The sequence below is a fragment of the Gopherus flavomarginatus genome, chromosome 2 (assembly GCF_025201925.1).
Source record: "Gopherus flavomarginatus isolate rGopFla2 chromosome 2, rGopFla2.mat.asm, whole genome shotgun sequence".
Taxonomy (NCBI): Eukaryota; Metazoa; Chordata; order Testudines; family Testudinidae; genus Gopherus; species Gopherus flavomarginatus.
The window spans coordinates 33,869,741-33,890,499 of record NC_066618.1 but is presented as its reverse complement, the minus strand read 5'-3'; the positions used below and the strand labels follow the sequence as shown (position 1 = coordinate 33,890,499).

At 47.5% G+C, this 20,759-nt stretch overlaps 1 protein-coding gene across 8 annotated transcripts in view; it reads right to left on the bottom strand.

Moving 5' to 3' along the window:
• Positions 1–20,759, bottom strand: part of MPP7 (MAGUK p55 scaffold protein 7) — a 441,047-nt gene that overhangs the window by 87,230 nt on the left and 333,058 nt on the right. For all 8 annotated transcript variants that reach the window (XM_050939089.1, XM_050939087.1, XM_050939088.1 and 5 more), the window contains one exon: positions 3,014–3,095. In XM_050939089.1, coding sequence (XP_050795046.1) covers positions 3,014–3,095 — 82 coding nt within the window. The remainder of the gene's footprint in view (positions 1–3,013; positions 3,096–20,759) is intronic.

The window sequence follows — 20,759 nt, the reverse complement described above, 5'->3', positions numbered from 1 at the left end:
TGAAAGGTAAAATTCACTTTCCTGACACAAGTAAAAGGAAAGCAAAAATTGTGTTGCAGAGAAAAAAGGTTTGTCCAGAAAGGAGGATAGGAGACACTTGATACCAATTTAATTAGGCCACAATTTTATTATATAGATGTCTGGGAATACCCGGCAGACAAAGTGTAAAGTGCAGGAAATCTATGTTTATTCAAATAACTACCTGGGGCTTTCACCAGCTCCCACTGCATTTTTCATCCAGGACCCCAGCTAACCCATGGCTTGGACCTTACCATCTGCCTCATAGGAGGGTTAAGGTGAGCTATAAGAAAGGAGGGTTGGCTCCCTGCTGTACCAATCATGAGAGTCCCCTTTCCCCATTCCGTTCCTTTATCCAGTACCTCCTTGTTGCCTTGCTTGCTGCATGGAGAAAGGGTTTCCAACGCCCAGGGCTTGCACCTTTAAAGCTTTCCACCCTCACATTCCAAGAGGGTGAGTCAGCACTGCAAAGCTGACCACCACTCACATTTTACTGCAATTTCTGACTTCTTTTCCCCCGCCATCCTCCACTATAAAGCATTGCTGCCCTCCTTTGGCAAGCCCAAACAACGTTCCTTTTGCTTCAGGTGGAATGAATCCAACAACTGAAGGTGTTGGAGTCTGTGATATCAGTGACATTTGCCACCTACAGGTGAAGCATTTAAATATTTTTCTATGCTATCCAAGTGCAATGAAGAACTCCTATTTACAGAACAACATACAAGACACTCTACACACAACAGCAAATATCAATGCATTTAGATTAGGTTTCAAAATCAATTCTATGCCCATTAAATTCTTCTGAACCTTTAAGAGGCATGCTATGCCTCATCATCACTGGAAAATACTTCTCTATTTGCACTGAAATTACTGCATTTCCTTCAAATATTTAACATGCAGTGAACATTATATAATTTATATATAATTTTACTGCATGTTAAATATCTTCCTTGGTCAGGATTAGTTTATGCTGGATGTCTATATGTAAAATTATGAATAACTAATTAAATAATCAAATTAAAACCCCATGTATCATTAAACCCATCCACTGCTGCTCCTCTTTGAAGACATCACCTAAGATAGTGGTGCGCAAACTTTTCCAGTTGTACCCCCCTCACTATTAACAGAATCTGTCTGCACCCCCTCCATTACTGCACAGCCAAGGCTTCCTGAGCAGCAGAGCTTGGGCTGAAGGCAGAGCTGAGGGCGGAATTGTGGATAGGGGAGTTGCTGGGGCTAGAGCCAGAGCTGGTCTGGGGACAGGGCAGGGGGTGGATTGGAGATGGAGTGGGAATGGGGGCTCAATAGCTTTGGGGCAGGGCTGGTCTGGGGGTGGAGCGGGGCTGGAAACATGGCACTCCCTCCCTGCTCCCATGAGGGCTAGCCCAGGCCTGGAAGCAGAGCAGGGCTGGGGGAGGAGTGATGCTGGAAGTGTGGCGTTCCCTCCCTGCCCTCATGGGGGCTAGCCCAGGCCCCACTGCGCACCCCTCCAAACATTCCTCCATGCTCCCGTGGGGGGGGGCCATGCCCCACAATTTGGGAACCACTGAACTAAGACAAAATTACTATCTACATTTAGTGCCTATACTAGAGATGGGCATATTGGTTTGTAGAAAATAAGAATTGAACCCAACCATTGTAAAGAACACAGAGCATTTTTATATTTTTGCACACTTCACTTCATATTTTCAGTATAAAGATAATACAGAGAGCACGGCTACTATTGCGCTATTTATGATCCATCCAGAAAGAGAAAGCATGAGAAATCTACAAAGAAAATTTATTCTAACAAATCCTTGAATGCTTATCTGAACTAAACCAATCTTTGTACATATCAGCATTTCTAAGCACAAATCTGTCAAGTAATAAACAATAATTGATAAAACTTATTGTGCTTTTTCATTTAATAACTTAAAAACACTAAATCATTTCCATATTTCATTCAACAGGAAATCACAGAATCATAGAATATTAGGATTGGAAGAGACTTCAGGAGGTCATCTAGTCCAACCCCTTGCTCAAAGCAGGACCAACACCAACTGGAGATTGGTTCTGCTTTGAGCAGGGGGTTGAACTAGATGACCAAACCCCTGTTGGTGTTGGTCCTGCTTTGAGCAGGGGATTGGACTAGATGACCTCCTGAGGTCCCTTCCAACCCTGATATTCTATGATCTATGATCAATCATCCCAGCCTAGTCTGACCTCCTGCACAATGCAGGCCATTAAAGTCCTCAAATCATGGTTTAAAGACTTCAGACATGACTTGCCCTTGGTGAATCCATGTGGACTGTTTCTGATCACCTTCCTCTCCCCCAAGTGCTTCAAAATGGATTCCTTGAGAACCTGCTCCATGATTTTGCCGGGGACGGAAGTGAGGCTGACTGGTCTGTAGTTCCCCAGGTTCTCTTTCTTCCCTTTTTTAAATATGGGCACTATATTTGCCTTTTTCCAATCATACGGGACCTCCCCCGATCACCATGAATTTTCAGAGATAATGACCAATGGCTCTGCAACCACATCAGACAACTCCCTCAGCACTCTTGGATGCATTAGATCTGGACCCATGGACTTGTGTATGTCCAGCTTTTCTAAATAGACCTTAGCTTGTTCTTTCACTACTGAGGGCTGCTCACCTCCTCCCCACACGGTGTTGCCCAGTAAAGCAGTCTGGGAGCTGACCTTGTCTGTGAAGATCGAGGAAAAAAAAGCATCGAGTACTTCAGCTTTTCCCACATCATCTGTCACTACGCTGCCTCCCTCATTCAGTAAGGGTCTCACACTTTCCCTGACCTTCACCATTCCTTTTCCCTACCATCACAAGCTCCAAAATACCACCCTTGATGGCCCAACTCCCAGTTATCTTTGTATGCAATACGGATACATCTCACTAGTCACTCACTCTCTCCCACACACACACTCACTCACTCTCTCACACACATGCCCTTTTCTGAGTTAAATAATTTGAATGATTAGTGCCAAAAAAGACATCTCTTACCACTTCTGTCTGCAGCTCCTCCTCGCATTATTCTAGCCACCACAATCGCACCAGTAAGTTCATCCCTTTTAATAGTGGCCCCCTTTTAAAAAAAAAAAAGATTTTGGTAAGTGTTAGCATGATTTAAATGCACTGGACTAGAAAACATTTAAAATGTAAAATTGCAAGCTGTAATGATGTATACTGTAGTCCACAAACAGAAGTGGCAGTTGTTAATAAAAATCTGCTATTACATGAAATATAAGTAAAAGACGGTTACTCACCTTTGTAACTGTTGTTCTTCGAGATGTGTTGCTCATATCCATTCCAGTTAGGTGTGCGCGCCGCGCGTGCACGTTCGTCGGAAACTTTTTACCCTAGCAACTCCAGTGGGCCGGCAGGTCGCCCCCTAGAGTGGCGCCGCCATGGCGCCTGATATATACCCCTGCCGGCCCACCTGCTCCTCAGTTCCTTCTTGCCGGCTACTCCGACAGTGGGGAAGGAGGGCGGGTGTATAATGGATATGAGCAACACATCTCGAAGAACAACAGTTACAAAGGTGAGTAACGGTCTTTTCTTCTTCGAGTGATTGCTCATATCCATTCCAGTTAGGTGAATCCCAAGTCTTACCTAGGCGGTGGGGTCGGAATGAGAAGTAGCGGCATGGAGCACTGCAGATCCGAAGGCCGCGTCCTCTCTGGACTGCTGGACCAGGGTATAGTGGGAAGCAAAGGTGTGGACCGATGACCAGGTCGCTGGCGACCGATTTCCTGGATGGGCACACGGGCGAGGAAAGCCAGTGACGACGCCTGCGCCCTGGTAGAGTGCGCAGTCACACGGCCCGTAGGAACGTGAGCCAAGTCATAGCAGGTCCTGATACAGGACGTTACCCACGAGGATAACCTCTGCGAGGAAATGGGAAGCCCCTTCATGTGGTCCGCTACTGCCATGAAAAGCTGGGGGGATTTGCGGAACAGTTTGGTCCTCTCCACATAAAACGTGAGAGCCCGACGGACATCAAGCGAGTGGAGTTGTTGCTCCCTGCGTGAAGAATGAGGCTTCGGGAAAAAAACTGGGAGGAAGATCTCCTGGTTGACATGAAAGGCTGAGACCACCTTGGGGAGAAAGGCAGGGTGCGGTCTCAACTGCACCTTATCTTTATGGAAGACCGTATACGGGGGATCTACCGTGAGAGCCCAGAGTTCCGACACCCGTCTAGCTGAGGTAATGGCTACTAAAAAGGCAGTCTTCCAAGAAAGATAGAGCAGGGAGCAAGTCGCTAACGGCTCAAAGGGGGGCCCCATGAGCCGAGACAAAACCAGGTTAAGATCCCAGGTAGCGGCAGGGGGTTGGACGTTAGGGTATAGACGTTCCAGCCCCTTAAGGAATCTAGTCACCGTCAGGTGAGAGAAAACGGAGCGGCCATCCCCACCCGGGTGAAAGGTGGAGATAGCCGCCAGGTGGACCTGAAGGGACGATATCGCCAGGCCCTGTTGCTTGAGGGACCAAATATAGTCCAAAATATTGGCCACCGAAACTTCCATCGGGAGGAAACCCCTCTCCGTGCACCAACAGGAGAAACGCTTCCACTTGGCCGAGTACGTCGCTCTAGTGGAAGGCTTCCTGCTGCCCAAGAGTACCTCACGTACCGGGATGGAGCAGCGTAACTCGGATCTGGTCAGCCACGCAGGAGCCACGCTGCTAGGTGCAGCGACTGGAGGTCCGGGAGACAGAGAGTACCGTGGTCCTGGGTGATCAGGTCCGGGTGAAGGGGCAGGGGAACTGGGTTGGCTAGAGACAGGTCCAGCAACATGGGGTACCAATGTTGCCTGGGCCACGCTGGGGCTACCATGATCACGCGGGCCCTGTCCCTGCGCACCTTCAGAAGGACCTTGTGGACCAGCGGGAATGGGGGGAACGTGTAGAACAAGTGGGTCGTCCACGGAATAAGGAAGGCGTCCGCTATAGACCCGGGTTCCCGGCCCTGAAAGGAGCAGAACGCTTGGCATTTCCTGTTCCCCTTGGACGCGAAGAGGTCCACGCGGGGACAACCCCACCTCTGGAAGATCGAGAGGGCGACGTCCGGGCGGAGGGACCACTCGTGTGCGAGGAAGGATCTGCTCAGGCGGTCCGCCAGCGTGTTCTGTACTCCGGGGAGGAAGGAAGCCGTGAGGTGAATGGAGTGGGCTATACAAAAGTCCCAGAGTCGCATCGCCTCGTGACATAGGGGAGAGGATCTGGTGCCGCCCTGCTTGTTGATATAGTACATGGTCGTCGTGTTGTCGGTGAATACCGTGACACAACGACCTCGAAGCTGGTGACAGAACGTTTGACAAGCAAGGCGGACCGCTCTCAACTCCCGCATGTTGATGTGTAGCTCCACCTCCTGCGGGGACCACAGGCCCTGTGTCCTCAGGGTTCCCAGGTGGGCCCCCCAGCCGAGATCTGAGGCGTCCGTCGTTAGGGACACCGAGGGCTGGGGTGGGTGGAATGGGAGCCCCGCACACACGACGGACTGGTCTAGCCACCAACTGAGGGAATCCAACACCCCCCGGGGGATTGTGATAAGCGTGTCTAGTGACTGCCTTGCCGGCCGGTAATGTGCGATGAGCCAAGACTGGAGGGGCCTCATGCGGAGCCGTGCATACCCTGTCACAAACGTGCAGGCCGCCATATGGCCTAACAGGGTTAGGCATGTCCGTATCGATGTCAGGGGGGCTGCCAGCAAGCGCTGAACGATCGCCGACAACGACTGGAACCTGGGCAACGGTAGAAGGGCCCTGGCCAAGGTGGAGTCCAGGACGGCCCCAGTGAACTCTACCCTCTGCGAGGGGAGCAGAGTGGACTTGTCCACGTTGATCATGAGGCCCAAGGTAGCAAACAGGCCAGTGATCCTGCGGACGTGGCTGCGGACCTGCAGCTCTGACGTGCCTCGAATTAGCCAATCGTCGAGGTAAGGGAACACGTGAATGCGACTGCGCTGAAGATGTGCCACAACGACAGCCATGCATTTTGTGAATACCCTCGGAGCCGCAGAGAGGCCAAACGGGAGGACCGCGAATTGGTAGTGATGGCGGTCGACCACGAACCGAAGGAAACGTCTGTGGTGTGGCCATATGGCAATATGAAAATAAGCATCCTGCATGTCGAGGGCAGCATACCAGTCTCCAGGATCCAGGGATGGGATAATGGTCCCCAGGGATACCATGCGGAACTTCAACTTCACTAGATATTTGTTGAGCTCTCGCAGGTCGAGGATAGGTCTGAGGCCTCCCTTGGCCTTGGGGATCAGAAAGTAGCGGGAATAAAACCCCTTGCCCCTCTCGTTCTCCGGAACCGCCTCTATAGCTCCTTTGTCGAGGAGCGTCTGCACCTCCTGGCGGAGGAATTGCTCGTGAGAGGGGTCCCTGAAGAGGGACGAGGGTGGGGGGCGGGAGGGAGGAAAAGATATAAACTGCAGACGGTATCCCGTCTGCACCGTGCGTAAGACCCAGCGGTCGGATGTTATTTGGGTCCACGCCTGGAGGAAAAATGAAAGGCGGTTGGAAAACGGGGGGGAAGGATCCATGGGGAACACTGGCACTACGCCCTCGGGCGCACCTTCAAAACGAAGGTTTGGGTCCAGGTGGGGCTTTAGAGGAGCTTTGGTTTTGCCCCCCTTGATTCCCCAACTGCCTGCGCCTCCCATTTCTGCCGCGGCGCCTATTAAGGTCCTGCCGCTGGCGGAACTGGGGGTACGGCCGGCGCTGCTGCTGTTGTTGCGGCCGGAAGGGTCTGCGTTGCGTCCCAGGCGTGTGCATCCCAAGGGAGCGCATAATGACCCGATTGTCCTTGAGACTTTTCAGTCTGGGGTCTGTTTTCTCCGAGAACAGGCCCTGGCCTTCGAACGGGAGGTCCTGGATGGTGTATTGGAGTTCCGGTGGAAGGCCAGAAACCTGAAGCCAGGAGATGCGGCGCATCGTCACCCCTGAGGCGAGGGTACGGGCAGCCGAGTCCGCAGCGTCCAAGAAGGCCTGCAACGAGGTTCTTGCGACCTTCTTGCCCTCGTCAAGAATCGCCGCGAATTCTTGACGCGCCTCCTGTGGCAACAGCTCTTTGAACTTATCCACTGCCACCCAAGAGTTAAAGGTGTAGCGGCTAAGAAGGGCTTGCTGGTTGGAAACCCTGAGCTGAAGGGCCCCCACCGAATAGACCTTGCGGCCGAGGAGGTCCATACGCCTGGCCTCCTTGGATTTGGGGGCTGGGGCTTCCTGCCCATGACGCTCCCTCTCGTTCACCGACTGTACCACGAGGGAGCATGGTGTCGGGTGAATATGGAGGTACTCATAGCCCTTGGAGGGGACCATGTACTTCCTTTCGACGCCCCGTGCAGTAGGGGGGATGGAGGCCGGCGATTGCCAGATCGTATTGGCGTTGGCCTGGATCGTCCGAATAAAGGGCAGGGCGACCCTAGTGGGAGCATCGGAGGAGAGGATGCTGACGACGGGATCCTCGATCTCAGAGACCTCCTCAGCTTGCAGGCTCAAGTTCTGTGCTACGCGCCTGAGGAGGTCCTGATGTGCCTTGAGATCTAGCGGAGGAGGGCTATTGGAAGAAGTGCCTGCCACCGCCTCATCGGGAGAAGACGATGAGGAGACCCCCGGCAAGAGAGTGTCGAGCGGGGGGTCTGCCTCAGCCCTCGCCTCTGACTCCGGAGGGAGCTCAGGGTCTTGTTGTTTTGACCCGTCCTCCCCGTCCGGGGAGGGGGGTGGGCGAGACAACGACACCTCTGGCGCCCTGTGCTCTGTCGTCGCAGGCCTAGGAGGAAGCTGTTGGGGGCCCTGGGCTTGGTGATACGCCCAGGGTGTCCAGAACCCCCACTGCTGCGGTCCCTGGTCCTGTTGCGGAGGGTCTTGGAAAAGGGCCGCTTGTCTGTCAGTGCCCAGCGCATATACACTGTCAGCCTGCGACGAGACCGAAGGCTGTCTGGAAGGCCATGGAGGGGCCGACCGCGGCTGGTAAGAGTCTCCGCATCCTGGCGCTGAAGATGTTCTCGGTGCCGGGGACCGGTACCGGGAGTCATACCGGTGCCGGGATCGGGACCGGGGTCTGTCTTGGACTCGGTGCCGGGATCGGGACCGGTACCGGCCGCAGACTCGGTGCCGGGATCGGGACCGGGACCTGCCACCGACGCGGTGCCGGAAGGTCGACTGGGACCGGGACCTGCCACCAGCTCGGTGCTGGGAGGTCGACCGGGGCATTGATCGACGGCGGGAATGGCTCCTAGAGTCCCGGTATCGGTGGCTGGAACCAGACCGGGACCGTCTGGAGGCCGATCGGTGCTGCGAGTACGACCGGTACCGCCGAGGGGAGCGGTGCCGGGACTGCGAGCGGCGGTGGGATCTTGAGCGACCACGGTGCCGGGACCTCGACAGCGAGCGTGAGTCCTGAGACGGAGCTCTCATCATTGGTTTGCCTCTGGACGCCACCCGCACCGGAGGTACCGGGGGTGGAGGCTGAGTTGGCTCAGTCAGGGCAATGAGGTCCCGTGCCGAGGCGAAGGTCTCCGGCGTTGATGGGACCAATAGCTCAACCCCAGATCTTATGGGGGAGCTCGGTGGGACCAGACTCGACGGACCGTCTGGGCCCGGAGTCGACGGGATCCCTGTCGGTAGCGCCGCGGCAGATGTAGGTGCCGGGCGCTCCACTCGAGTCTGCCTGGATGGAGTTGCAGACTTCGAGGGCCTTGTTTCTGTACCCGGTGCTGGGGAAAGTTGGTGCCGGGGAGTCTTTCCGGTGCCGGCGCGATCCGGTGCCGGTGTCGAGGTGACGGTCTGCGAAGCTGCCGGGTCGAGTGCCGCTTCCATGAGGAGAGTCCTAAGTCTCTGGTCTCTCTCCTTCTTTGTTCTAGGCTTAAAAGCCTTACAAATGTGGCACTTGTCCGATATGTGCGATTCCCCCAGGCACTTTAGGCACGCGTCGTGAGGGTCGCTGGTCGGCATTGGCTTCTTACAGGCCGCACATTGCTTGAAGCCCGGCGAACCAGGCATGAGCCCGGTGCCGGGAAGGGCTACGGCCCAAACCGGCTAACAAATATTTACAAATATTATTTACACTATTTACTATATTACTACTTAACTAACTACACTTAACTACTAACTACAACTATAAACAGTAGAACAAGGAGAGCTAGGGACGTGGAGGACAGCTATGCCGCGCTCCACAGTTCCAACGACCGACACGGCGGTAAGAAGGAACTGAGGAGCGGGTGGGCCGGCAGGGGTATATATCAGGCGCCATGGCGGCGCCACTCTAGGGGGCGACCTGCCGGCCCACTGGAGTTGCTAGGGTAAAAAAAGTTTCCGACAAACGTGCACGCACGGCGCGCACACCTAACTGGAATGGATATGAGCAATCACTCGAAGAAGAATTAATATTACATACACATTTCTGTTGTTTGTATCAGGTTGATAGAAATCTGTTTCTTGTTCTAGCCTATACAATTGGTCACTTGTTCAGTTCTTTTCAGGAGGCTAGCAATAACCCATCAATTTTCTACAGGTGTGGTATCTGTACTCAGGACATGCCTACACTGCAATAAAACACTTGTGGCTGGCCTGTGTCAGCTGACTTGGGCTCATGGGGCTTCGACTGCGGGGCTATAAAACTGCAGTGTAGACATTCAGGCTCGGGATGGAGCCTGGGTTCTGGGACCCTGTGATGGGGGCAGGTTCCAGAGCTCAAGCTTCAGCCTAAACCCGAACATCCATACTGAAATTTGACAGCCCCAAGGCCCAAGCCATTTGACACAGGCCAGCCGCAGGTGTTTTACTGCAATGTAGACATATCCTTACTATGTCTCTGAGGGGAACATGAAAACAATATAATTTTGGACTTTAATATTTCCCCTAAGTGTACAGGGCTATACTATTTGTACTGGGTCAGCCTCTAGAATTGCACTTATGTACTGATAAAAATTGAAAAACAATATATACAGTAAAGTTCCTGCATAAAAAGAGGCCATGTTGCCAAACACACAAAATGTTTTTTACATACATTTAGCTAACATTTATGCCTTTAAAACAACACACACACACACAAGTGGCTACTTTGTTTTTTCACAAAGGAGTCTTTAAGAATCATCCAAGAAACAAAGATGGCTTTGGAAAATCAACCTGTTCTGTAGCACTGATCTAGAATGCATATAAGGGAGAATTCATACAATTCAGAAATATGGGACATTTCCTGTATCTGTCATAACTGTGTTTTAACAATTAACAACTAAATAAAGCATAAATACTTTTTTTTTTATCCAATGGCTGTTTAGCAGCCCGTGTGAGAAGACTGAAGTCAACTCTTAGTGAGCTGCTGTCTATAGCACAAAATCACCATTAAAACTAGCAACTTGCTGGTATTCTCAACAGAGACAGAAAGTAATAAATAATAGAGGAGGGTTAACATGGAGTCTGACCAACTGATTATCTTCATTAGGTATTTCTTCTCAACAGGGTGGAAGCACACAGGTAGAATAGTGTGAGGAAGCTTGCTGTTGAGGTACCAGTAAAAGCAACCAAATAACCAGGCCCTAAAATTAAGACATCTCTCATTTAACTGATAATTCCTAAAGAAGCGAAGCAAAACTTAACTTTGAATGAAAAACCCATGTTTAAAGAAAATAAGGAATGCTGACATTGAAGAATTATGTTTTCCATAACTCCCCTCTCCTTTCTAATAGATTAAGAATAGCACAGAATAATATATATTGATCTATAACATTGAAATATAAAATGAAGAATTGTTAATGTTAAGATGAAAAGCTTCCAATAGCTATATTTTTAATGATTTGTAATTATGCATAGTGAATGAGTACTGATGAGGTAACACTTAGGCCAAGGTTTAGCTGGCATACATGTGGTTTTGGTAATTCTTCTTTTACATAAAATTGCTAATCTGTTTAAAATACTGCTGAAAAAACAAAGGAAACATGTCATGTTGGAAGATGTAAGTAAACGATACAGAAACATAATAATAATAATAATAACCCTCCTTTTTTTCTGGGAAGACCCAGGGCAGGATGACACAACAACATGACCCAGAAACTGCAAAACCAGCAGGAAAAATACAGAAGATGGGCAACTGAAGCTTGTGCATGTATAATGTGTGGGTTACCTAAAATCCAAAGGGTTGATGTGCTAAAAGCCAATTGGATAAAGATTAAGTAATCTGTAATGTAGAAACATGTAAAAGACCAAAGTGAACATGGGCCCAAACTGGAGAAACAGTAGACCAGAAACTGAAGAATCTGACTGAAGGACCACACCAAGGGATCAGAGAAAGCAACAATCATCATGGAAGGTGGAAGAACTTCCCAGCGCCCAAGAATGCGGTAACGTGGGCCGGACCAATTCTATCTTGTCTGTTATTTGCCTGGCATAAATGTATGTCCAGACACTATACGTGACAATAATTCTGTCTGAAATTGTATAAATAAAAGCCAAAATTGATTATGCCTAAATTGAGTGGACTTGTGACTCGGTGTCCCAACTTTTCCCCCCAACATTTGTTGGATCTCACATGCCGAAATGTGTATCAGTATCAACTGCTTAGTGTTATCTCGTCAAAGAAGAGCTACAGTTACAGTTGAGGTCGGAGTACGTTGTTTATGAAATATATATTGAATTTTCTTTTATTTCTGCCTTTCTTAATTTGTCATCAAGAAAATAAAGAAGAGTAACGTGTGCATCATTGTTTCAAATGTAAAGTACTTCAGAAGCACAAAGGTGGAAAAATGCACAAATAACTAACAGGCGTCAAATGATTTGTATGTGTTTACCATTTTTAATGGTTATCAGTAAAACTTACCTCTAAAAACTCAAATCTAAAATACAACAGAATACTTCAAATGCCAAGTGGGAGCTTGATTTGTATTTGTTTATTACACACAGGCTATATTTGCTGTGAAAAGAAAACTCCTTAGAAAATTAATCACCACCCCATGTTCAGAGTCTCTTTGGGAGAAATTCTGACAGCAGCCACCACTCTGTAGTAGAATTCTAGGTCTGTGTATTGCACACGCTATTACATTTTATATTTATTCTAATGAAATCCTATCTCTAAACAGTGCATTCTTTCTGTAATTTGCTAAAAATATGCTTTTACATTTTTATAATATAATTATATAGCTATGACATTTGCTTGAGTTCTTTATTGCAATTTAATTTCAGATGCAAATATGCCTGCGAGTTAGAAAAATTATGAGGATTTTACTGCAATTATTCTAGCCAAAGTTTTAAAGTGAGCATTTTTATACAGGAAGCAAATACTACTGATTTCAATATCACTGTATATAAACAGATAAAAATCAATCATTAATACTACTGATTTCAATATTACTGTATATAAACAGATAAAAAACAATCATTAATACACCTATTCTATCTCAATACTAAGCTCTAGCACCACAGTAGCAGATGTTAGTCTGAAGCTTACTTCCAACAACTGGACACAAACCAGGTGTCACAGGGTAGTCCCGTGTGGCGTGCTGTCCTGTGCCTGCCTCAATTTCCCCTCTGAGGTTAGCCTGAAGTAAAGTTATTGGGTTTCTTGTCTCAATGCTATCCTTCCTTGGGACCAAATTATTAAAAAAAGGCTTGTGCAAATGATCCAAAACATAAGTCTCCAAATATGCAGTCCATTTTTCACTGAAGTGAAAGCAGTACCTAAAACTCAAGCTATCTCATCTCTGGATGCCCCACATATGACACACTGGTGACTTTGACCACACCCGAACCCTCTGACAGTCCTCCTCCGTCCTTGTACCAGGACAGCCACTCCAGTCTTTCCAAATGGAGTGCAACTTCACTTTACTCGAGCAGGAATCCTCCCACAGCCTCTGCTGAGGGGCATCCTTCACTCCCCCTGGTCCTCTTACAGTTACTCTGGAGTCCGGCTCTCCAGCTCTGAAGATTTCAGAGGTTAAGCTCCTCTACTGCTCCACTGCCTTCAATCCTCTCTGGCCCTTGATTTGGACTCTCCAGTTTAGAGCCTGCAGGCAACTCCCTCTGCATCTCCTTCTTTCTTCAGCCCTCTCCAGTCCTCTGGCCATGGCCGTCTGGCTTGGAGACACTAGCCAACAAATGCCTTTCACTGCTCTTCTTGCCTTCTTCAGCTGTTTCCCAGGAAACACTTGCTTCCTTCAGGGACCTTCCTCCACTCCCCCAAGTCTCTGGCAGCTCTCATCTGCCCCTGGCTGAACCAGACTGCTCTGATATACTGGGTCTCCCTCCCACACCCAGGTGCCCTGATCCTTTATAGGCCAGATGCTGCCCTGATCTTTTAATTGGCCAAACTGACAGCACCTCTTCTGTCACAGAGCAGCTGGACCTACTTCACATCCTTCCACATCCTTCATCTGCAAACACTTGGAAGGTGGTAAGGTGATAGAGAATAGCCAGCATGGATTTGTAAAGAACAAATCATGTCAAACTAATCTGATAATATTCTTTGATAGGATAACGAGCCTTGTGGATAAGGGAGAAGCGGTGGATGTGATATACCTAGATTTTAGTAAGGCATTTGATACGGTCTCGCATGATATTCTTATAGATAAACTAGGAAAGTACAATTTAGATGGGGGTACTATAAGATGGGTGCATAACTGGCTGGATAACCGTACTCAGAGAGTAGTTATTAATGGCTCCCAATCCTGCTGGAAAGGTATAACAAGTGGGGTTCCGCAGGGGTCTGTTTTGGGACCGGCTCTGTTCAATATCTTCGGCCATGTCTACATCTAAAATTTTGCAGCGCTGGTTGTTACAGCTGTATTAGTACAGCTGTATAGGGCCAGCGCTGCAGAGTGGCCACACTTACAGCAACCAGCGCTGCAAGTGGTGTTAGATGTGGCCACACTGCAGCGCTGCTGGGCGGCTTCAAGGGGGGTTGGGGGAACGCGAGAGCAAACCGGGAAAGGAGACCAGCTTCGCCGCGGTTTGCTCTCGCGTTCCCCGAACCACCCTGCAAACCGCAGGGAAGGAGACCTGCTTGTTTGGGGAACGCGAGAGCAAACCGCGGCGAAGCTGGTCTCCTTTCCCGGTTTGCTCTCGCGTTCCCCGAACCACCCTGCAAACCGCAGGGAAGGAGACCTGCTTCCTCGGGGGTTCGAGGAACGAGAGAGCAAACCGGGAAAGGAGACCAGCTTCGCCGCGGTTTGCTCTCGCGTTCCCCGAACCACCCTGCAAACCGCAGGGAAGGAAACCTGCTTGTTCGGGGGTTCGGGGAACCAGAGAGCAAACCGGGAAAGGAGACCAGCTTCGCCGCGGTTTGCTCTCGCGTTCCCGGAACCACCCAGCAAACCTCAGGGAAGGAGACCTGCTTGCTTGGGGTTCGGGGAACGAGAGAGCAAACCGGGAAAGGAGACCAGCTTCGCCGCGGTTTGCTCTCGCGTTCCCCGAACCACCCTGCAAACCGCAGGGAAGGAGACCTGCTTGCTCGGGGGTTCGGGGAACGAGAGAGCAAACCGGGAAAGGAGACCAGCTTCGCCGCGGTTTGCTCTCGCGTTCCCGGAACCACCCAGCAAACCTCAGGGAAGGAGACCTGCTTGCTCGGGGTTCGGGGAACGCGAGAGCAAACCGGGGAAGGAGACCAGCTTCGCCGCAGTTTGCTCTCGCGTTCCCGGAACCACCCAGCAAACCTCAGGGAAGGAGACCTGCTTGCTCGGGGTTCGGGGAACGCGAGAGCAAGCCGGGGAAGGAGACCAGCTTGATTACCAGAGGCTTCCTCAGGTATGCTGGGATACCTGCTTATTCCACAGAGGTCAAGAAAAGCGCTGGTAAGTGTCTATACTTGATTACCAGCGCTGGATCACCAGCGCTGGATCCTCTACACCCGAGACAAAACGGGAGTACGGCCAGCGCTGCAAACAGGGAGTTGCAGCGCTGGTGGTGCCCTGCAGATGTGTACACCTCCTAAGTTGCAGCGCTGTAACTCCCTCACCAGCGCTGCAACTTTCTGATGTAGACAAGCCCTTCATCAACGATTTAGATGTTGGCATAGAAAGTACGCTTATTAAGTTTGCAGACGATACCAAACTGGGAGGGATTGCAACTGCTTTGGAGGACAGGGTCAAAATTCAAAATGATCTGGACAAATTGGAGAAATGGTCTGAGGTAAACAGGATGAAGTTCAATAAAGATAAATGCAAAGTGCTCCACTTAGGAAGGAACAATCAGTTTCACACATACAGAATGGGAAGAGACTGTCTAGGAAGGAGTATGGCAGAAAGAGATCTAGGGGTCATAGTGGACCACAAGCTTAATATGAGTCAACAGTGTGATACTGTTGCAAAAAAAGCAAACGTGATTCTGGGATGCGTTAACAGGTGTGTTGTAAACAAGACACGAGAAGTCATTCTTCCGCTTTACTCTGCGCTGGTTAGGCCTCAACTGGAGTATTGTGTCCAGTTCTGGGCACCGCATTTCAAGAAAGATGTGGAGAAATTGGAGAGGGTCCAGAGAAGAGCAACAAGAATGATTAAAGGTCTTGAGAACATGACCTATGAAGGAAGGCTGAAACAACTGGGTTTGTTTAGTTTGGAAAAGAGAAGACTGAGAGGGGACATGATAGCAGTTTTCAGGTATCTAAAAGGGTATCATCAGGAGGAGGGAGAAAACTTGTTCACCTTAGCCTCCAATGATAGAACAAGAAGCAATGGGCTTAAACTGCAGCAAGGGAGATTTAGGTTGGACATTAGGAAAAAGTTCCTAACTGTCAGGGTAGTTAAACACTGGAATAGATTGCCTAGGGAAGTTGTGGAATCTCCATCTCTGGAGATATTTAAGAGTAGGTTAGATAAATGTCTATTAGGGATGGTCTAGACAGTATTTGGTCCTGCCATGAGGGCAGGGGACTGGACTCGATGACCTCTCGAGGTCCCTTCCAGTCCTAGAGTCTACGAACAATCCACCATAAAATTAAATTAATGGTAAAGTGCTTTTCTCAATAGATTCATAGACTCCAAGGTCAGAAGGGATCATTGGGATCACCTAGTCTGACCACCTGTATAAAAGAGGCCAAAAACTCCCCCAAAGTAATTCCTTTTGAACTGGATCATATCTTTAAAAAAAAATCCAATCTTGATTTAAAAATTGCCAGCAATGGAGAATCCACCATGAACCAAAATAAATTGTTCCAATGGTTAATTACTTTAATTGTTAAAAATATACACTTGATTTCCAGTTTCAGTTTGTCTAGCTTCAGCTTCTAGCCGTTGGATCTTGTTATACCTTTCTCTGCTAGACTGAAGAGCTCATTGTTAAATATTTGTTCCCCACACAGATACTTACAGACTGTAATCAAGCCACTCCTTACCCTTCTCTTTGTTAAGCTAAATAGATTGAGCTCCTTGAATCTATCACTAAAAAAGTTTTTCTAAACCTTTAATCATTCTTGTGACTCTTTGAACCCTCTCCAATTTATCAGCTTCCTTCTTGAATTGTGGATACCAGAACTGGACACAGTATTCCAGCAGAGGTTGCATAGTACCAAATATAAAGGTAAACTAACCTCTCCCCATATATGCATCCAAAAGCATTAGCTCTTTTGGCCACAGTGTCAAACTGGGAGCCTGTTTTCAGCTGATTATCCAACATAACTCCCAAATCTTTTCCAAAATTACTGCTTCCCAGGATAGAGTCCCTCAAACTGTAAGTATGGCCTACATTGTTTGTTCCTAGATTAATACACAAGGAGAAATCTATGACAAGCAGAGAAAAGATCTATAAGGAGTTTCCTAAGACCTTTAAAAGAGCTGGATCAGGAGCTTGCTAGATTGTTAATATTGATCTTCAGTAATTCTTGGAATACCAGGGAAATTACAGAAAACTGGAAGAAAACTAATGTGTAAATGTGATGAACCAGCTAATTATAGGTCTGTCAGTCTGACTTCAATCCCAGGCAAGATAATGGAGTAGCTCATATGGGACTTGACTGATAAAGAAATGGAATGGAAAGAGTGTTATCACATGATATGATTACATCATTTGCTTTTTTCCCCAAATACAGAACAGAAATATTTATCAAACGCATCTGCTTTTTCTGCATTATTATTGATAATTTTACCATTTCCATCTATCAATGGACCAATGCTTTGTCAGGATGTTATTTGTTCCTAAGACACTTTAAAAATTCCTTCTTATTGACCTTACCTCTGCTGGTTGTAGATTTCTCTTTGTGTCCTTCTGCTTCCCTTATTAAATTGCTACAATTCCTAGCTTCTGATTTATATTCATTACTATAACTGCCCCTTTCGTCCATTTGTTATATATATATATTTTTATTTTTTATTTTCCCCCTTTTACCCAGGTCAGTTTTTTAACCAATACAGCCTTCTCTCTCAATTGTGAAATTATGCTTATTTATACATTTAGTAAAGTGTTCTTAAGTCAAATAAAAATACGAGACATCTCCAATACAGCCATCCACATTGATCACAGGCTTCCCTCACGCAAAAGGCTATACAAGGATGAAGTTTTACACTCTGACCTTAGAAGTCGACAAGCTGAGTTCCATTAAACCAGGATGGAATCTGAAAGTCATAACCCAAGGCCGCCTTCTAAGAATGCCCAGCTATCTTTCCTATGATGTTTAAATCTAAGGATTGTTAAAATCACTACAACTAGCCTTAATTGTCATAGCACGTAGAGAAAGAGGTGATCAGGTAGCCAGGAACCTTAGCTTAAAGACCAAGGACAATACTTAGAATTGCTCCTGGAAGCAATGGGAAGCCTGTTTGCTGAGGAAGAATGGGTGTAATATGTTCTGTGCAACTAATACCACCAACACCCTGTCTTTGCTATGAAAAAAATGGTGTGTTTCTAACTCAAGTAAGCTAACTTGAAGTAAAATCCTAGTGAAGACAAGAGAGTGTGCAGATTTCACGAGTTACAGAGGACTTAGTTACTTAACTCAAATTAGCCTACTGAAACTGCCACCCACCTATATCATTGGGTGTAAAACTTGATCGGACCTCCAGTGTGGTGGACAACCCCAGAGGAGGAAGGGTATGCCCTGGAATGCAGAGGTGGGCTGTATTTCCTCCAGAGACTCTTCAACTTCCATTGGCCAGCCCCTTGCTTTCCCCGCCCCCATTAATTTAAGCCTGTGCCCAGGCTTTTTGGATCCTCTTCCTCTTGTTAGCTGCTCCACCCTTCCTCCCTGTAGTTTTACTATAATTGCTCTGTTTTAGAATGTTTCAGGTCTAACCAACTGCCTGTTTTGGGGTCAGGAAGGAATTTTTCCCATTGGAGCCAAGTTGTTGGAAGCTTGGTGTTTTTCTGTTTTGTTTTTTTTTTTGTTTTTTTTTGCGGGAGGGTGGAGGAAGATTTGGCCTTCCTCACAACATTATGGAGCACAGCTGAGTTAAATAAGAGAAATTACTGTTTGGCATTTGTAGTAATGTTTAGTTCATCACAAATTGCGGTCAGTGTCCAGTAAGGATAAAAGCCAAAAGGGACAGCTCCCAGCAGTAAAAGGGATCTGGGATTTCACTGTACCGATTGAAGAAGGGTAGTCCTGAAGTCTTTAGAATCATAGAAGATTAGGGTTGGAAGAGACTTCAGGAGGTCATCTAGTCCAACCCCCGCTCAAAGCAGGACCAACACCAACTAAATCATCCCCATCAGGGCTGTGTCAAGCTGAGCCTTAAAAACCTCTAAGGATGGATATTCCACCACCTCCCTAGGTAACCCATTCCAGTGCTTCAGCTAGTGAAATAGTGTTTCCTAATATCCAACCAAGATCCTTCCCATTGCAACTTGAGACCATTACTCCTTGTTCTGTCATCTGCCACCACTGAGAAAAGCCTAGCTCCATCCTCCTTGAAACCTCCCTTCAGGTAGTTGAAGGCTGCTATCAAATCCCACCTCACTCTTCTCTTCTGCAGACTAAATAACTCCATTTTCCTTAGCCACTCCTCATAAGTCATGTGCCCCAGCCCCCTAATCATTTCTGTTGCCTTCTGCTGGACTCTCTTCAATCTGTTCATATCCTTTCCGTAGTGGGGGGCCCAAAACTGGACACAATACTCCAGATATGGCCTCACCAGTGCCGAATAGAGGGCAATGATCACTTCCCTCGATCCGCTGACAATGCTCCACTAATGCAACCCAATATGCCGTTAGCCTTCTTGGCAACAAGGGCACACTGTTGACTCTCATCCAGCTTCTAGTCCACTGTAATCCCCAGGTCCTTTTCTGCAGAACCGTGGCTTAACCAGTCGGTCCCCAGCCTGTAGCAGTGCATGGGATTCTTCCGTCCTAAGTGCAAGACTCTGCACTTGTCCTTATTGACTCTCATCAGATTTATTGAGGCCCAATCCTCTAATTTGTCTAGGTCACTCTGGATCTTTGTAGGCCATTGTACCCTTATGGTACCCTCATGGTACCCTCTACTTCCCTTGTGGGTGGAAAGTGAGATTATTCAGAAAAGTGAACGGAGCCCTGAGGGCAGGTTGAAAAGAGTATACCCTGAGGTATGGGTTATATGGTGGAAGCCTTCTAACCTGGCACTGGACCCACTTAAATGGCTGATATAAGAGACAGGGGAGGCAGGGTGAATAGTGTCCCAACTCGGTGTTAATATATTTGCAGCCTTCTGTTTAAATCTATCCCTGTGTCTGTCTTCATTCCCCTACATGTCCTGATCAATAGGAACACATCTTTTATTCATAAGGAAGACAAGGCACAAGTGAGAATGCAGACACATAGAGCACTAGTTGAGTCTTGTGACTGGCCTTCAAGGCTAGCCCATGTACTACACATTATAAAAGGCAAAGTGGTTTGAAAAAACAAGGCTTCTCCTACTCGTTTCCAAACCTTGCCCATTATAGTTTTTAAAAATATCCTCAACCATCAATTTGTTTTTAAATGTATAAGTACTTTTGATTTTGCTGAAATACTAAAAAAGCAGCTTCCCTCATATTATTGCAAGCCCTGCCTAATCTATGAGGTGTGTATAATCTGGCAAGAACGTTTTTTCTTATGAATTGTTGAGCCCCAGTATTTTCAGTGGCACATGCAATGCAGCTTCTCATACTGTGCTTTAAAAAGCAGACAGTTAAGGTTGGATCTTGGGAGTCTGAAAAAGGTTTTTAGTGTTGCTAGCTAAAGGAGAGAGTTAGCCAAATGGGACATACACAGATGTAATAGCATAGCTCAATTTTAAATATTTTTTAAAAGGGAAATAAGAAGTTTGGAAACCATATGGAGATCAGAGATTGAGAATGTGGTTAAAGGTACGGCAGCAAACAGCATGCAAAAGTACTGACACATTAATGCAACTTCTCCAGGAGCTAGACCCTTTTTTGTTTACTTTTATGTCCTAGAGATGAACAGTACTATTCCATCCATTCATCTGCTGGATACTGCTGGTTCCAGAATATTAACAAAATAAGCCCTTATTTTTCAAGCATTAACAACAAATCAAAACAAGTTTGGCCTGTAATATAGGTTAAGAGTAAAGACAGCCAGGGAGACTTCAGATTTATTGCATGTTTTTCCTGTTAAATAAAGGTATATAGCAATCAGGCAATGTATAAAAATGAATACTCCAATAAGCCACATTTTTAATGTAACCCATATTTTTAAATGTAACCTTTGCTTTAGATCAGAGTGTATTAATGTTTATTTGTCCATTTTAAATATTAAATTTCCACACAGCTTCAAAAACTAGTTTCTTTCACTGGTCATGTTTGTTTCTACCTGTCAACCCTATCTAGCCCAAGTCAATCACCTTT